The sequence below is a fragment of the Chrysemys picta genome, chromosome 1, assembly GCF_011386835.1.
Source record: "Chrysemys picta bellii isolate R12L10 chromosome 1, ASM1138683v2, whole genome shotgun sequence".
NCBI lineage: Eukaryota > Metazoa > Chordata > Testudines > Emydidae > Chrysemys > Chrysemys picta.
The window spans coordinates 147,633,276-147,649,661 of record NC_088791.1 but is presented as its reverse complement, the minus strand read 5'-3'; the positions used below and the strand labels follow the sequence as shown (position 1 = coordinate 147,649,661).

Below are 16,386 nucleotides of genomic sequence, written 5' to 3'. Positions count from 1 at the left end.
AACTGGAGTATTATGTCCAGTTCTGGGCGCCACATTTCAGGAAAGATGTGGACAAATAGGAGAAAATCCAGAGAAGAGCAACAAAAATAATTAAAGGTCTAGAACACATGACCTATGAGGGAAGATTGAAAAAACTGGGCTTGTTTAGTCTGGAAAAGAGAAGACTGAGAGGGGTCATGATGATAGTTTTCAAATACGTAAAAGGTTGTTACAAGGAGGAGGGAGGTAAATTGTTCTCGTTAGATTCTGAGGATAGGACAAGAAGCAATGGGCTTAAATTGCAGCAAGGGAGGTTTAGGCTGGACATTAGGAAAAACTTCTTAACTGTCAGGGTAGTTAAGCACTGGAATAAATTGCCTAGGGAGGTTGTGGAATCTCCATCATTGGAGATTTTTAAGAGCAGGTTAGACAAACACCTGTCAGGAATGGTCTAGATAATACTTAGTCCTGCCATGAGTGCAGGGGACAGGACTAGATGACCTCTCAAGGTCCCTTCCAGTCCTACGATTCTATGATTTTATAAAAGAGAAGCTTCTAATTTGTATGGCTGGGCAAGGGTGCTGGAGCAATTTGTATAGTGGGGGAGCTGAGAGCCATTGAACCCAACTGCAATCCCTTTATATGTTGGGAACCACTTCAAGCTAGGGAATGTGGCAGCACCCCTACTTCCAGTACCTATGTGGCTGGGAAGGAAACCACAAAGCTGTGAGCCGAGTGTAAATGGTGCGGCTGCTGCTATTGCTTTTCTGGGCTTCCAGGGTGAGCTTCATTCCCTCTGTTCAGCATTAGAGTGACTGGAGGAGTAGCAGCGATGGCCCCTTCTGACTCTTCTGGGCTCTTGGTTTCTCCTGTCCAGGACCCGCAGAGAGGAATCAGTCTCCTGCAGGCCCAGCCTCCCCTCTGGCAGGCCTGCTCCCTCCTCAGCCCTAGCTCTCCCAGGGGCTGTTCCTCAGGGAGAGCTGCTCAAGAAAAGGTTCACATGGACAAGGGTCCACACACACACAATGGGTTCCCACAGGGGTTAATTCATGAGCCTGCCTCCCTGGAGATCTGGGGTCTGGCATAGGTTAAGCAGGGAGGGAAAAAGAGTAATAACAGTGTCATGGTCTAATCACTAGTGCACATGCTTCACCACAAAAGCCACCGCAGTGCGGGGTACAGTCTATTGCAGCTGGCAGGGCTCTCAGGAGAGGCCCAGGGCTAGAATAATGGGGGGAGGAGGAAGGAGCTACAGGGCAGGAGTGAGGTACATCTGCACCTGGGGAGACCCAGGAGTGAAGCAGCAGGCAAGGCTGCAGACCAGACTGGAGTGGTGGATGAGGCTACAAGTCAGGAACGCAGTGCACTGGCAGAGCGTGGGAGGGCCCAGGACTGGGATAGCAGGGGGCCGCGACTCCCCACTGGTATGAATCCTGGCACAGAGCTGTATTTTTTTATCACAGCATCTGATCCTTTGACTGATTATTGCTTGAAAAGAGACACTTGGTTGGATCAAATGCTTTGTATCCGCTCCCTGCTTGGGTACAAGTCACTTGGCAGGAAGTACCAGGTAAGGGCTGGCCTTGGAGATACAGAGTGAGTGCTCGCTCTGGGGAGTGGGGCTAAGGCTGCAATGGCAGAGGGGTCCAGGATTCAGGAGAGAGGCTTGTGCCCAGCCCCTGCCCAGCCTGTGCGTGGCTCTGCCCACTGCCTCGCTTTCACGACCTCACGGTCCCGTGCAGGCCGCACTCAGAACTACGGCTGTGAGGAGGTTCACACCACACATGTCACGCCTGGCCCGTCAGTGCTACTGAGGAGTTAGCTCACAGATGCTGTGAACCACTGAAATCCCTGGAGACGGGAGCCACAGCAAGCAAGAGCAGCACGGAGGCCAAGCTAGGAGCTGTCTGGAGGAAGCCTCCCCTCAGTGCTACGTTATTAATTCGCTGGGGTAACTGGTTTCCCCACTGAGCTTTCTCAGTCCCCTCCTGGATGCTGTAAGATTTCAGTCAACACTGACAAAGCAAAATCAACTTTGGGCCCTGGTTTAACTCCCCAGAGGGGCTGTTACACTCGTAACCCCTGGTTGCCTGGATTTTCTAATGTGAACCATTAATCCATGCTGCACTAGTACTCAGAGGAGCAAGGATCCACATGGAATATGTGCGGAAAGCTACAGCGCTGCAACATTGAAGCTGATAGTTCAATCACACAGATCCTGGGAAATTCCAGTTCAAGCTTCCTGCAATAACTTTACTGCTGCCTCTGTACATGTATGCACTACAATAGGGTTTCATTGGGTGAACACACAGTGCTGGGCGATGGGACCTATGATCTGGCAAATAATACAAAGCAAACACAAATAATACATAGGATCCTATGACCCAAAATACAGCTAGAGTAGGTAGCACTCTGTGTTTTCTCTGCATATGTTGTGAGATCATGTAGAGAAACCCCAAGGTACTGCATGCACCCATGGGGCAGACATTGTACTATGGGAATCTTATTTCCTGACTCCGTAATATACAATTAATATCTTAAAGTTTAATATTGCAATGACACAGATCTTGTGTATCATTGCCAGCTCATAACTGAATGTGTGGTAGTGCCTGCTGGACACTGAGTACCTTTGTCTTTTTGGTACTGAGAGAAATGTTATCTAGATGGCTGGGCAGGAATAAGGGCTTTGAGAATCTGTCCTCAGAAAGATCACACCTATCTCTGTCACTCATGCTCTTTCTAGTGGTCAGCCTGTATATCAGCAGGCTTCCTCTGACATGAGGTCTTCCCTGCATTCTCTCCTTTGTGCCTCTGCGGGGTCAAACACCTGGGGGTTATTTTGAGTCTGCACGCTTCAAGAGTGGCCTGCTTTCAGAGGCATTGAGCACCTGCGGCTCCCTTTTATTCGGGTTGGACGTGTGGGTGCTCAGCATCTCTGGAGAACCAGCTCACATTTATTTAGGTACCTAAATATGGATTTAGGAATCTGACTTTAGGTTGAACATTTTGGCCCTATCCTTTTGCAGGTTCTTTATTTGGCAAGCGTTTCTGATAGCCAGGGGAGGAGTTGGGGGTTGAACGATGAGTGGCGGTGCTTGAGAACCCACCGTTTTTTCTGTTTTGCTCCCAGGTGTTCGGAAAGAACAATGTGTGGTTTTGGGTCATCTTCTCAGTCATCCACATCGTGGCCTCGCTGGCTCTCAGCACCCAGATCTACTACATGGGCCGTTTCAAAATAGGTAAGCCCAGTGGCTTAAGAGAAATGGGCTTTTTGCCCCAGGTAATTACGTTCCTCTCGCTCCCCACCCTGAATTGGGGTACGAGAAATAGTAACCACGGCAGCCTATGCCACCTCTGCAAAGTCAGTCTGGCTGCCAGTGCCTGTGCTCCAAGCCCAGGGGAATCCCACTTTCTTAATGCTGTCTTCTTGTTCTGACACCTCTGCTGCCTGGTGCTGGGAGAGCCCAGCACAACAACCCACTTTGTGGCACTCCAGCTACAGGGTTCCCAAGGATGCTGTCACAGGGACTCTCTGCCCAGAGTGTTTCTCTCTGTTATGTGGCCCCCAGAGGTGGTGCTGTACCTGGGAGCACTCCAGTATTCCTGGAGCTGTTAAACCACCCAGAGCTCAGAGAAGCAGCTGGGAGACGTCTGCTCTCCTACCTAGACGTGGAGGCCCCACACAGCTGTTGCGCTCCATTCATGAATCTCTTTCTCCTTTCTCTTCTGCTGTCCTTGGCCTCAGATGTCTCTGACACAGGTAACCAGCAGCTCCCTTTCTTCCCTGTTTGGATTGAGTGAGCAGCAATGGAGCAAATGGACGGGGAACGTGTGTTCCTTGAGCCTGCTGTGTGGGTTCTTTATGAGTGAAATCAGTGACAGAGTGTGGGCCACATAGGGTGACCAGACAGCAAGTGTGAAAACTCTGGGCAGGGGGTGGGGGGCAATAGGAGCCTATATAAGAAAAATACCCAAACATTTGGACTGTCCCTATAAAATCGGGACATCTGGTCACTCTAGGGCCATAGGAAGTGCACACGGCAGCAGAACCACATCCGTTCCACTACAGAAAGGGGGCTGCGGTCGGAGCAGGCGCTCTGGACTCTGTGCCAGTTCCACACATGCCTCTGAAGGGGATGGGCCTGTGAGAATGTGGAACTATCTGCCACAAACCCTCCAGTCCGGGCAGTGCAGTAGTTTCAGGGGCTGAAGGAGGAGCTGCCCTGCAGCCTGAGGGGAGGATTCCAGCCCCTTCAAGACTCTGCAGCCATTTTCTCTGTGGGTGGGACCGAATGAATCTTTCCCTAGGTGCAAATTCCTTAGAGAAGGGAAGTGTGGAGAGTGCTTGGCCTTTCCCTATGCCTCAGCACATGCTCCTGCCTCCCTCTGAGGATCAGCCACAGAGTATGCCAGGTACATGCCGGGGGGACTCTTGGACAATGCCAAGGGGTGATAGGTGGGTGTTGAAATTCTGCATGGCCAAATGCCATTCAGCTGACAGCTGTCTGTATTCCAGTGTCCCCTTGTGGCATTGACGCCCCCTGCACTGTGAATCATTGTGAGCTGCTGCACCAAAGATTTGCTTCCCAAAGGGAGGGCAAAGCAATCCGGCTTGGTGGGTGGGGGCTCCCCATTTGCATGCCCTCCGCAGTTAGTGTCACCCTGCTCCCTGGGTAGCGATACCATCTCACTGCCCCTGTCAGGGCTACTCGGCTGGATACATTGGCTTTCCTGTCCTTATCTCTGGCAGACTTTGGGATTTTCCGCCGAGTGGTGATGGTGCTGTACACGGACTGTTTCCAGCAGTGCAGCCGGCCAATGTACATGGTAGGTAGTTTCCCGGGCCCCAGCCTGTCCTTGGCAGTTACTCAGTTGCCAGCTAGGGAGAGGTTAAAACTGTGCAGAGCGTGTGCAGGCAGCACATGTGGCTCTTCAAATGAGTGGACAAAGAAATTTTTTTGGAAAACCCTCTCCAACAAAAAAACCTTCTGTCCTTGGTCTGGAATTCCACACACTTTGTCTTAGGCCGGAGGAGGCTTTTGAGGGGAGTTTGAGGTGAACTGGTCAAGGAAGGGGGATATTTTTCTTGGTGGATTTTTTTAAAATCTATCGTTTGGAAGATGTTAGCATAGGGAGGCCAGCACTGCATTCTGAACAGTCGCTGTCCTACAGCCTTACCCTGGGAAAGCCTGTTGTTGCTTTAGCTGTAGAGCAGGGGTAGGCAACCTATGGCACAAGTGCCGAAGGCGGCACGCGAGCTGATTTTCAGTGGTACTCACACTGCCCGGGTCCTGGCCACCAGTCCGGGGGGCTCTGCATTTTAATTTAATTTTAAATGAAGCTTCTTAAACATTTTAAAAACCTTATTTACTTTACATACAACAATAGTTTAGTTATATATTATAGACTTATAGAAAGAGACCTTCTAAAAATGTTAAAATGTATGACTGGCACGTGAAACCTTACATTAGAGTGAATAAATGAAAGGAAACTTCTGAAAGGTTGCCGACCCCTGCTGTAGAGCTACAGCCGCTGTTATTCCTGCCTCACCCTGGTGCAGACGGCATTTTGCAGACAAAAACAAGATGTGGTTGTTACCTAAGTCCCTTAAACTCACTTCTTGTCAGAGGCCGTTCAGCACTGACTACAGCCTGGCGCCTCGTGATCCTTATGGGCCAAGCCATTCCTGTCTGTCTCAGGTGACTGAATTTTTGAGCAGTTAGGCTCCACACACCCCATCTGTTACTTTTTTAAAAGATGCTTCTTTTACTTCTCCTGGGACACAACAGACTGTGAATTTCCCAAGCAGTCTACGACCACGTGGATCTTAAGAAAACTCTGTTAATTAGGAATAGAAATTCAGACCTACAACACCAAAACAAAGTGAATGTGATGAAAGCAGGTTTGGCTCAAAGGGACATCTTCCACTTAAAAAGTCTGCAAAGTTTTTCACCTGTTATAGTTGCTACAGTTACTTACAAGAACTACCCAAGCTCACTGTAACTGAAAATGTTGGGGGGGAGGAGTTCTCTTATGTGTTTGACAGCGCTTTGTGCTTAATCGTTTTCCCTGTTTCCCTTGTGTAGTCAGTTCCTTTCTTTGTGTGAGAGAATTTTTTTTTTTTTTTTTTTTAAGAATTAGGAAAAATACTATTTGTAAAACCACAAAAACTGACCAGGAGATTCAGGGGCTGGTGCATTACCGGAAACATCTTGGGACTCCTTTTTAGATTTCCACTTAGCAATATCCCTTTAAAATCCATAAACATTGGAGAGATTTGTTTTCCTAGCACAAATGTTCACCAAAAAAAGGATTTGGCAGTCACGCATTCATGTATTTGTGAGAGGCAAATTTTAAATCCAGAAGAGCGAGTGTCTTGAACTGCCGTGACAAACTTCTCTGCCTGAACTCTTCACCACATTTTGTATAGCATTGGTGAAGACTGAACATTAATCATCAGTGATTATTGTGCCTTCTCCCCAGGACAGAATGGTGCTGCTCATTGTTGGAAACCTGGTCAACTGGTCCTTGTAAGTAGTAATGGGGTGTGCGTGTTTCAGCATTGATTTTTGTAGGTGGCTGGAATGGGGGTAGAAATGTAGTGGTCTCTATGTGGGACTCTTTCAGATCCTTCTGCTGGATTTCAGCAACCCTAAAGTGAAGGTGAGTTCCGGGCTTTACAGAGCTGAAACCAGGGGCATGACCCTGTTAGAGCTGAGAAGCTAAAATGGGTCAGGCCTGCTCAATATGTACTTGGGAGACCTCCAGCAAAACAGAGGTGTTGCAGACTGCAGTGTTGGTGGTTTTGTAGGTGGCACTTGTCCGTCCCCTCTGGGTATGGCACGCTGTGCATGGAGTAGCCTACCCAAGCTAGCCTGAATCCAGCGAGTGTGGCTAAGAACATCAGTGGAGACAATGCAGTGCAGGTTTCAGCGTAGGTAATACAAGGCCCAGGGTACGTACTCGGCTCCCGAGACCTCACTGTGTGGTCATCACTGCTGTTGTCACCATGCTAACTGTATTTAAGCTTGCTAGCCCCTGAAATGCTTGTGCTGTGTAGACGCACCCTGAGTCAGGACTCATCCAGCACCCTGACATGCTGTTGAATCATGTTGCTAGAGGGGCCAGTTCTTGGATGAGATGTAAAATCAAATCCTAGCCTCTTGTTAAAGTTCCCTTGATGCCATTTCACAAGCAAATTCCTTGTTAAAACCTAGTTTGGGTGATTTCATTGTGCCACCTCAAATCCACCCTGCAGAATTCTTCATTTTCTGGCCTGCCTTAATTTCCTCCAACAGCCAGGATCACCAAAACGCATTGTGCACTGGCCACTCCCCAGGGGTGAAAGTAAGTTCGGCCACTTACTGGTACGGGCGGGGGGCGCTCTGGTCCCCGGAAGGGGCGGGGCCTCGGACGGAAGGGATGGGGCTGGGGTCAGCATCCCCGAAGCAGCCCTTTCAGGCCGCCTGTACCGCGCCACCCGGGGCTCCCGTGTTGATTTAAAGGGCCCGGGGCTCCGGACGCCACTGCTGGCCTGCTGACAGGGGAGGCAAAAGGGGCAGGGACATTAAAGCACTGCTGCGGCAATGCTTTAATGTGGGCGGGGTATGGGCCGGTGCAGGTTCTTACCGGTACGGAGTACCGGCCCGTACCGGCTCACTTTCTCCCCTGCCACTCCCCTGCACCAGGGCTAGGGCAGGAACAGCTGGTGTAGCTTTGGCGTAGCTGCGGATTTCCCTACATGGAGGGTGCTGCCACTGTAAGGCAGCTTTCCAGGAATGTCGTGCCCCTGGAGTGGTTCAGAAGAGACATATGCATGGCCAAAGATCTGGCCCTGTGATCACTGAAATGACGCCACCTCTGGCTGCTTAATAGTCCACATCCATGGCACAACCACCCAGGAAAGGGAGCGAAGAAGAATCCAAATTCAACTGAAAACCAAGGGAGGAATTTAGGGTGTCAGAATGTAACTTTTCAGCTGTAATGTAGCTCCTAGCTTATGCTCCTAGTCAATGTCGAGTGTAATTTTAACAGATAGTCTGTGTGCCCGATTGTTTGTGTGGATTGGATCTTCCCAACGGCAGCACGCCACAGGAAGATGTGACTGCAAAAGACAAGAAGTTGGCAGGGGCTCTGGGGCAGGTGAAGGCCCTGAAACTACTTGAACGCCTTCATTTAAAACTGACTAGAGATTTCAAGCTGACTGTGAAGTGGATCCAAGTGGCAGATATCCCCTGCTGCCCAGTAGGTCCAGGGAGGAAGGGGGTCCTGCAAGCCAGTAAAAGGGGCAGCAGGGTGCGCGCTAGTCATTTCCTCTCAGACTCTCGCCTGCCCACTCACAGCTTCTGAATACGGAGCAGGAAAGACAAAATAGTGGCAAACAAGATGGGAAACCACAGAAGTGAGGGCAGGAGCGTGATATATGGGTTGGCTGCATGGGGGTGGGGGGAGGGTGGGCTAGGACTCCTGGGTTCTGTTCTTAGCTCTTCCACCGACTCCCTGTGGCAAATCACTTCCCCCCGACCCTGCCTTAGTTTCCCATTTGTAAAATAGGACATAGAGTATTTACCTGCCACCACAGAGGGCTGTGAGGCCAAACCTGTGTCTGTCGAGTGTCCTGTGATAGCAGGAGCAGTGTGTGATTGACGCATTCTGGAGTCTCCCTCCCCAGCATGGGTGAGGGAGTTGGTTAATGTGTCCGTCTCTGTCCCTCCTTTCTCTCAGTGCTGTCTTTGGACTGGTGTATCGGCCAAGGGACTTTGCCTCCTACATGCTGGGGATCTTTATCTGTAACCTACTGCTGTATCTGGCCTTTTATATCATCATGAAGGTAAAGGAGGCAGCTCCCGCTGCCTGTTATGCTCTTGGGGTTTGCCCTTATTTCCTATGCCTTCCCTATGGGGGAGCAAAGACCTTTCGTGCAGCAGTTCCTTGTGTGAAGGGAGGCCGGCTGCCCATTGTCTGCTCCCCTCGCTGCCCAGTGTCAACTCCCGCTGGGGACTTGCTGATTCTGCAGCGCGGGGGGCCTTGGTGTTAGGGGCTGGGGGGGGCGGAGTCTATTGGCGATACATGATCAACTGTTTTTTACAGAAACGTGGGGAAGCCACATATCAGTCTACTTTACACTATGGGGACTCCAGAGCACCTATCTCCTAGGTCGCGCTGTTGCTGGGAGCAGGGGTTTCTGGGTAATTTCCACGCAGGATGCCCTGCACTGAGGGATGCATTAGGAGGATAGGTTGAGCTCTTATAGCTGCAACACTTGTGATTGCCTTGCCAAGGAGCCGTCGCAGGCAGCCCATCTTGGGTGTCTCAAACCGAGCTTGTAAAACTCCTGGGCTGGCATCAGCAAGAGGATGCAGGGCGTTGTATAGTATTGCAAGCCCGCCAGACGCTGCTTGTTATGTCTCTTTGCAGAGTGCAGACTGGGCCTTAGGTTCTCCCGAAAGGACAATAAATGAAGCCAGAGCTTTCAGAAATTTGAAGAGGCAGATGATTTTCTGATCCAAAATTGAGACTAATAGATGCCCTGTGCTACTGACTACACCCTCCTGCTTTCAGGGGTGTGCTGGGTTAGACCTAGCACTGTGCCTTTGCTGTGATTGTGTGCACAGCTGGATGGTTCCTGGAAAGGACAATATATGTTGCCTCTCTGGGCTGATTTTTGAGGCCTTGTTCCTTTTGATTGTTGCAGCTCCGCAGCTCTGAGAAGCTCCTGCCCATTCCACTGTTCTGCATCGTGGCCACAGCCGTGGTTTGGGCTGCAGCCCTTTACTTCTTCTTCCAAAACCTCAGCAGCTGGGAGGTAAAGGTCACAAATTTATCTGTCTGGAGCCCCATCTCTCTGTCTCTCTCTCTCTTCCTCCATCACTTCTGCTCCCTTTTCCTTCCCCTGTCCATACTTCTGAATATCCCTTTTTATCCTGGAAAAAATGCTTTTGGAAAAGGCGTCTGGATCATTAATAACAGTAAATGGCAAAGAAAGGGCAAACTCCTTCAGTCTATTGGAAGGATGGGGACTATTACAGACGTGAGCCAAAAATAACTGACTCTAGCACAGGAATAGCCAAGGGCATCATGTACCACACTGTTGAGCCTGTGTGTTCCTTCTTACGCTCCCATGAATTGAGAGGGTGGTGTGAAAGTGATCCAGAAAGAGCACTGGCTGTTGGTGGAGAGAAAAAATATAGCTATGCCTTGGTAGGTCTGTAACATGAGATCTTGTAGAAGCTGACAGATCTAGAACTACTCCAGGTGGGTGTTTCTTTTCTCCTGCTTCTGTTTGTATAGAGGGGAAAGGGTTTTGTCTTTCCAGTGTCTTTCTAGATTCTCCTATGCTCTGAATGCTCACCCTGCAGCATTCATGGCCCCTGGACACAGTGTTCATAAAGAATATTGATTTAAGATTTTGGTCTGGAGGAAGCACAGAGCAGCTGATAAAGAAGTTAGCTTCTACGCCATGGTGGTGTAGCCATGTCAGTCCCAGGATATTAGAAAGACAAGATGGGCGAGATAACATCTTGTATTGGACCAACTTCCATTGGTGAGAGATACGAGCTTTCCAGCTTACACGGAGCTCTTCTTCAGGTCTGGGAAAGGTACTCAGAGTGTCCCAGCTAAATGCAAGAGTGAGCAGATAGAACGTGCACAAATGACTTCTGCCAAACTAAGGGACCATTCAAGGTGAAGTGCCCCGTTAACAACCCTGTAGCCATAGGACAAAAGGGGGGAATTAGTGGGTTACCAGTTGTTGCAATGACCCATCAATCGAGTGTCTGTATTAAGACTATGGCTGTGTCTACCCTATGGACCTTGCAGCAGCACAGCTGTACCACTGTACTGTCTCCTGGGTAGCCGCTCTGTGCCGACGGGAGAGAGCTCTCCTCCTGCCAGCATAACTAAACCACTCCCAACGAGCGGCGGTAGCTGTGTTGGTGGGTGTGTTTGTTTCCCACAGATATAGCGCTGTCCACACCGGTGCTTTTGTCAATGTAACTTATGTCCGTCAGGGGAGTGGTTTTTTCACACCTGGCTGACCGAAATTTTGCTGACAAAAATGCTAGTGGAGACAAAGCCTATGATTTTTAGTGTCTAGCAGAGCTATGAATTTCAGCTCCCAGGTTCATCTTTTGAAAGTGTGCACGCTTCCTTTGCAGATGAGGACTGAGAGGTCAGACACAGAGTGATCGCTCTGTGAAAAGTGTTCACCCACAGGTGACAGGGTGTTTTTGTCTTTTACCAAAACTTTTTCAAAAGACGAGCCTGGGAGCTTAAATTAATTCCTCTGCTAGACACCAAAAATCAGGGACTGAACAGAGACTCTGGATTTATGGCTTATTACAACAATCTGTAACCCACCAACCCCCTCTTTTTGTCCTCTGACTGCAGAGGTGCTAGCAGGCCAGGCTATCTTGAATGGTCCCTTACAATATGTGCTAACTACTTTTGCTAAACAATCTGTTCCACCCTGCATTTAGCTGTGACTCTGAGAGTTCCTTCCCCAGTCATAGAGTTGCCAACTCTCCAGGATTGTCTGGGAGTCTCCAGGAATTAAAGATTAATGTTTAGTTAAAGATTATGTCAAGTGATGAAACCTCCAGGAATACGTCCAACCAAAATTGGCAACCCTATTCTCAGCTGGAAGACCGAAGCCGCCGAATTACTGCCGTGGGCAGCTGAACATAGAAGCTGCCGCCGAATTGCCGCCGCTGCGGAAACGCGCGTGCCACCCTAAGGGCATATGGACTGCCCCCGCCGTCCGTGGCGGCAATTCGGCATGCTGCTTGGGGCAGCAAAAACACACGGACTGCCGCCCCTTGCAGATTGCCGCCCCAAGCACCTGCTTGGAATGCTGGTGCCTGGAGCCGGCCCTGGGTGAAGTGCCAGATAAAACAGCTTTTACTGTATAAAGAAGAGAGACTGAGTGGGAAGGGAAACTGAGGACCAATGTCACTGGGCAGGTCAGTGGCACAGCAGGGTATCTGAAAGCTGAAGTGAACAAATTGAGAGTAGATCTCGGGTGCACATTTTTAACCGTGAGGGTCACTACCATTGGAACAAGTTACCTTGGGTTTCGGTGGGTTCTCTGTCTCTGGAAGATAAGTTGTAACTTGACCAGAATTACTGGGGAAATTCTATGGCCTGTTTCATACCAGGGGTCAGACTAGATGGTCACCATGGTGCCTTCTGCCCTCAGAAGCTATGAATCCGGGAGTAGAAGGCATGTCTCCAGACTCCAAGTCCAGTGTTCTAGCCCCTCTCTGTCTCCTCATGCTACCTCCTCACTCTTACTAAACAGACGCCTCTCCCTGGTGCAGCTCTTTGGTCTGACATCCCACATGGTGCCGAAGGGTTAGGCCGGGGGAGTTTTGTGAAGTGTTCGGATGGGCGATGCTGGCAACGTGCCATCCAAATGTCTGTCCCCTCTCTGTGTGAGAGAGAGGATATGGGAGCCTGCTCCTCTTCAGCCCTCTGCGCTCTCTCCCTAGGAGACCCCGGCGGAATCCCGAGAGAAGAATCGCCCATGCATCCTGCTGGGCTTCTTTGATGACCATGACGTCTGGCACTTCCTCTCAGCAGCCGCCTTGTTCTTCTCCTTCTTGGTGAGCTTCTCTCTCACTCCATCTCCTGCACATTCCCCTTCCACCTCTCTCTCCTGATCTTGTTCTTCATCCCTCAGTCTATTCCCCCATCGTTCCCCATTCCCAGCTTTCTTCTATTTCAGTCTGGCTGGGGCACGTATGTAGCCTTGGCCGTGCTGGCACCTAGTGGTGTTGTGCTACTTCCTGACCCCTGTGCACACAGCCTACTTCGGGGAAGCATCAACCCCATCCTTGACTTGTCTTTCCACCTGCAGTGCTCCTGAGAATGCCCCTGCAAGGGGATGCTCCAACGCCGAGTTCAACAGCCCTGTCTCCTGCTCTGATTGGGGTTGTCTCGTTTTCCACCCCGCCCCCCTCCTTCTCCCCGTCCATTCTTTTCATGACTTCCTGTCCTGGAGTCCCCTGGAGGATTGTGGCTGATGCAGCCATAAAGGGGCGGGGGGACATTGCCCTTGTTCTCCCCCCTCCTCCCATCTGAGACTCCCTCTTTCTCAGCTGTCTCACTAGCACCCAGGAGGGACCCCAGTGAAGCCCCTAGTATGGAGCTTTAGCCACTCCTGGGCTTTTCTAACTCAAAGCGGCAGGTAAGTTGTATTCGCCAACTGGACTAAACTTTCTGCCCTTCCTGACCTTACTGTGCAATGCCAAGGGCTGCGCTGCCCGTGGGGGTGGGAGAACAAACTGTCCGTGGGCTGGGGGAGGGAGAGAGGCAGCGGAGAGGTGAGGTTGAGCCCTTGTCCCCCTGCTGCCTCTCCCCTGCCCCTCCTGAAGCGCCTCACACAATCAGAGGGAGCAGTCAGTTTTGTTTCCTACCCAGCTGTGCAGTGCCTCGTGCTGCCCTGGTGGCGTTTGATTTCCTGGTGTGTTGGCTTTTCCTACGACTTTAGTGCTGGTGAAAGGTGCTGGGCTCTGTCCTGGGCAGAGAAGCCCTCTAGTCAGCAGCCGCAGAGCAAGTGCAGGCTGGGCAGAAGCACAAGCTACCACCACACAGCCTCGCTCTGAGGATCATCTCCGTCAAGGGAAGGGCAGAGTTCAGTCTCCACAGCCCATTTTGGCCCCAGCCTCTCTGCTGAGGCAACTGACGAGGGGCCAGCCAGTGCCCATTCAGATGGGTTTTTTTTGTGAGGGGGGCACCTGTGTCGCTGCTAGGAAGTGACCTGAGCTCCCCCATCTCATGCCAAGCAGATGGCAGTTAAAGCTGTGGCGCGCGCAGGAGCCGTGTGATGATCCCGCCCTCTCGTTTTAGGTTCTGTTAACGCTGGATGATGACCTGGATTCCGTGAGGAGAGACAAGATCCCTGTGTTCTGAGCGACGGGAGGCGGGGTGGGGATGGCGTTCTTCATCTGCTCGGTGGAAGGAGCAGAGCCGGCAGCCAGCATTGTCTGAGGGGAATGAACCTCCTGTTGTACAAACAGCACTGACATCCCAGCCGGGCGGAGAGGAAGGAGCAGATAGATCCCACACCAGCAAATAGGAGGTTTCTGTAATAAATGAGGCAAGACCTGAAAGGCAGACAGAGCCCTGCCTGTTCCTCCTCCCTGCCACTCATTGGATCAGATGTGGCCATCCAGCATCCTGGAGTTGAGTGCAAGGCAGATGGGTAGTGCTTTGGCTGGTTCCTCTCCCAGTGGCTGCTGGAAGTCACGCAGGAGTGAGGGAGCTGTGGCCATCTTCATTAAGGGTAGTGTGTTCCTCCAGAGGTGACTTAAACTGTGTTCACCTTCTCCTGCAACCTCCGCCACCCTGAGAAAAGCCACTCAGCAGTCGTGAGCTGCCCCAGGGAGCAGTCTCTTTCTTTCGCTCACTGCCTGGCACCAACCCCAGCAGTGCAATGGAACATGAGACACAGCAAGCCCCTCGGATGGGGAAGAGCATCTGACACTAGCTCTTGACTCCTTTACCTGCCTTTATGTTGTGTTGCACGTTCTCTCCCATGAGTATGGTCGTCCGGGGCGATGCAGGTCCCCGTCACATTTGTAGCTGTTCCCTGCACCCCACGGGCCACTACCGTCAACACTGCTACTCTCTGCATCTGACCACGTCCACGGGTCCCTGCAGCCTGCCCCGGGAAGTGTTAGCTCTCACCTTGTGCCAGCCTGAGGAGTGCCTGCTGGGGCTACAGGTAGCAAACAAAGACCAGCCTCAAATCTGTAGCCCCAGCCTTAAGCTTGAGCTACTTCATCCTGCAGCTGGAAGAACCTCAGGCCAGTGAAAGGCAATGGGCCGAATGAACTGTTCCACCTGAAAAAGCAACAGCCCTGGGAGATGGTGCTCGACTGTGGTGGGCTCCTACTACCCACGTTCTGGAAGCCCCAGATGCCGACGTGTTCGCTCCTCCTTGGCCTCCCTCCCTGTGCTTTTCGGTGGAGGAAGAGTTCATGGTTGGCTCTTGCCTGGAGATCAGTTCACTGGTAGCTCCCCTCTTGCATCTGAAATGACATCCTGTGACCCTAACACAGCCACTCTGCATTAGAGTGCTCCCTTTGCTGTCCACTCCCTACATGGGTGTTTAGAAAAGGGAGCTGTGGAATTACAGCCTAGTGCAATCATGCATCAGGGCATTGTCCTGTTCGTACTGGTGGCAGTTTTGCTATTGACTTCAGTGAGAGCAGGGTCAGGCCTATTGCGAAGAAGCTACTTATGAACCTCAGTCTTTCAGGGTTTCTGAATTTACAACCAATCATTTGCTCGGGACTGAAAGCTAGCAAAGAAGGCTCCCACCACAGAAGAGAAATGTCCAAACCAAACGCTGTTTCCCCTCGGCACTGCTGCAGCCACAAAATAGATTTTGGATTTTTGTTAATGGCGTCTGCATTTTTACTGTTGCCTGAATTGCCACATCATTTAAAAACATGAACAAGGTGTGAAATGTTGCAGGTGTTGTGGCTAAAAGGTGACCCGCGTTGCTAATTTTGAATTTAAAAATAGTGTCAATTACTGAGGCCTCCTGGAACGTTTTTTTAAAAAGTTGCTATTGGAGTATTGTTGAATTGTCAAAAAAGGGTGTGTGTGTGTGGGGCGTGGGGGTGTTTAATTCTATGGTAACTATTACACAGAGGCCCCGGGCCACTAGCATTTACTTTGGGGAAAAAGTCTACGGTGAAGCTGTGCTCTGAAAAGTGTCCCTCTCCTAGATGTCATATTGATTGGTTGAAATTTGTTAAGACTACAAATAAATGAGGGTTTTTTCTAATTCCCAGCCCTCTGACTTCAAGCTGGGTTCTTCTTATCTTATGCATTAGAACCAATAAGAAAAGTTGTGCAGACCCAATTCTGCTTTTACCCATACCTGTACAATCACACTGCTGGCAGTGGGTGTAATTAAGAGTAGAAACTTGGTTTCTCAAGTTGGGTACCCAAAATCAGTGACCCCTTTTGAAAAGGTTGGCCTAATGTTTTGGATAAACTGTGGGAAAGAAACTGCAACCCCTCAACTGTTCGACAGTCAGTTTATTTCACTGCTGGCACAGTTGAACTTGTTGGACTGTGAATAATCCACATCTGTTACAAAATCTCCCACCAGCTCTCACCATATGTTCTTTGTTTAGAACAAATGTCACAGTCCAGGATCTGCTGCGCAATGGAACAAAGCTGTGGAGGAGGAGACTAATACGAATGAGGGAGAAAGAGGTTCAGGAAGGTCCCTAATAAGGATTTAATTTTTTTTGGACAGTAAGATCCCATATTACCTGTAGTAAGGATGAGCTTTTACATATACAAAGTTCATGCAAACAGCATTAGACGTAGCCCTACCTGTGTCCCTTTGGTGCTACCCTAAGCAGTATCTGAACACCCCTCTACTTT

General features: G+C 50.4%; 1 protein-coding gene across 4 annotated transcripts in view; it reads left to right on the top strand.

The window, feature by feature from the left end:
- Positions 1 to 14,094, top strand: part of SIDT1 (SID1 transmembrane family member 1) — a 90,619-nt gene extending 76,525 nt beyond the window's left edge. For 3 of the 4 annotated variants that reach the window (XM_024109740.3, XM_065586581.1, XM_065586591.1), the window contains 7 exons: positions 3,110 to 3,218; positions 4,730 to 4,806; positions 6,463 to 6,509; positions 8,704 to 8,809; positions 9,674 to 9,784; positions 12,468 to 12,581; positions 13,828 to 14,094. In XM_024109740.3, the coding sequence (XP_023965508.2) occupies positions 3,110 to 3,218; positions 4,730 to 4,806; positions 6,463 to 6,509; positions 8,704 to 8,809; positions 9,674 to 9,784; positions 12,468 to 12,581; positions 13,828 to 13,890 (627 nt within the window). In that variant the 3' untranslated portion in view covers positions 13,891 to 14,094. Of the gene's footprint in view, positions 1 to 3,109; positions 3,219 to 3,724; positions 3,859 to 4,729; positions 4,807 to 6,462; positions 6,510 to 8,703; positions 8,810 to 9,673; positions 9,785 to 12,467; positions 12,582 to 13,827 lie in introns of those variants that run through there. The other variant, XM_065586607.1, reaches the window with a different exon arrangement.
- The last annotated feature ends 2,292 nt before the right edge of the window (positions 14,095 to 16,386 follow it).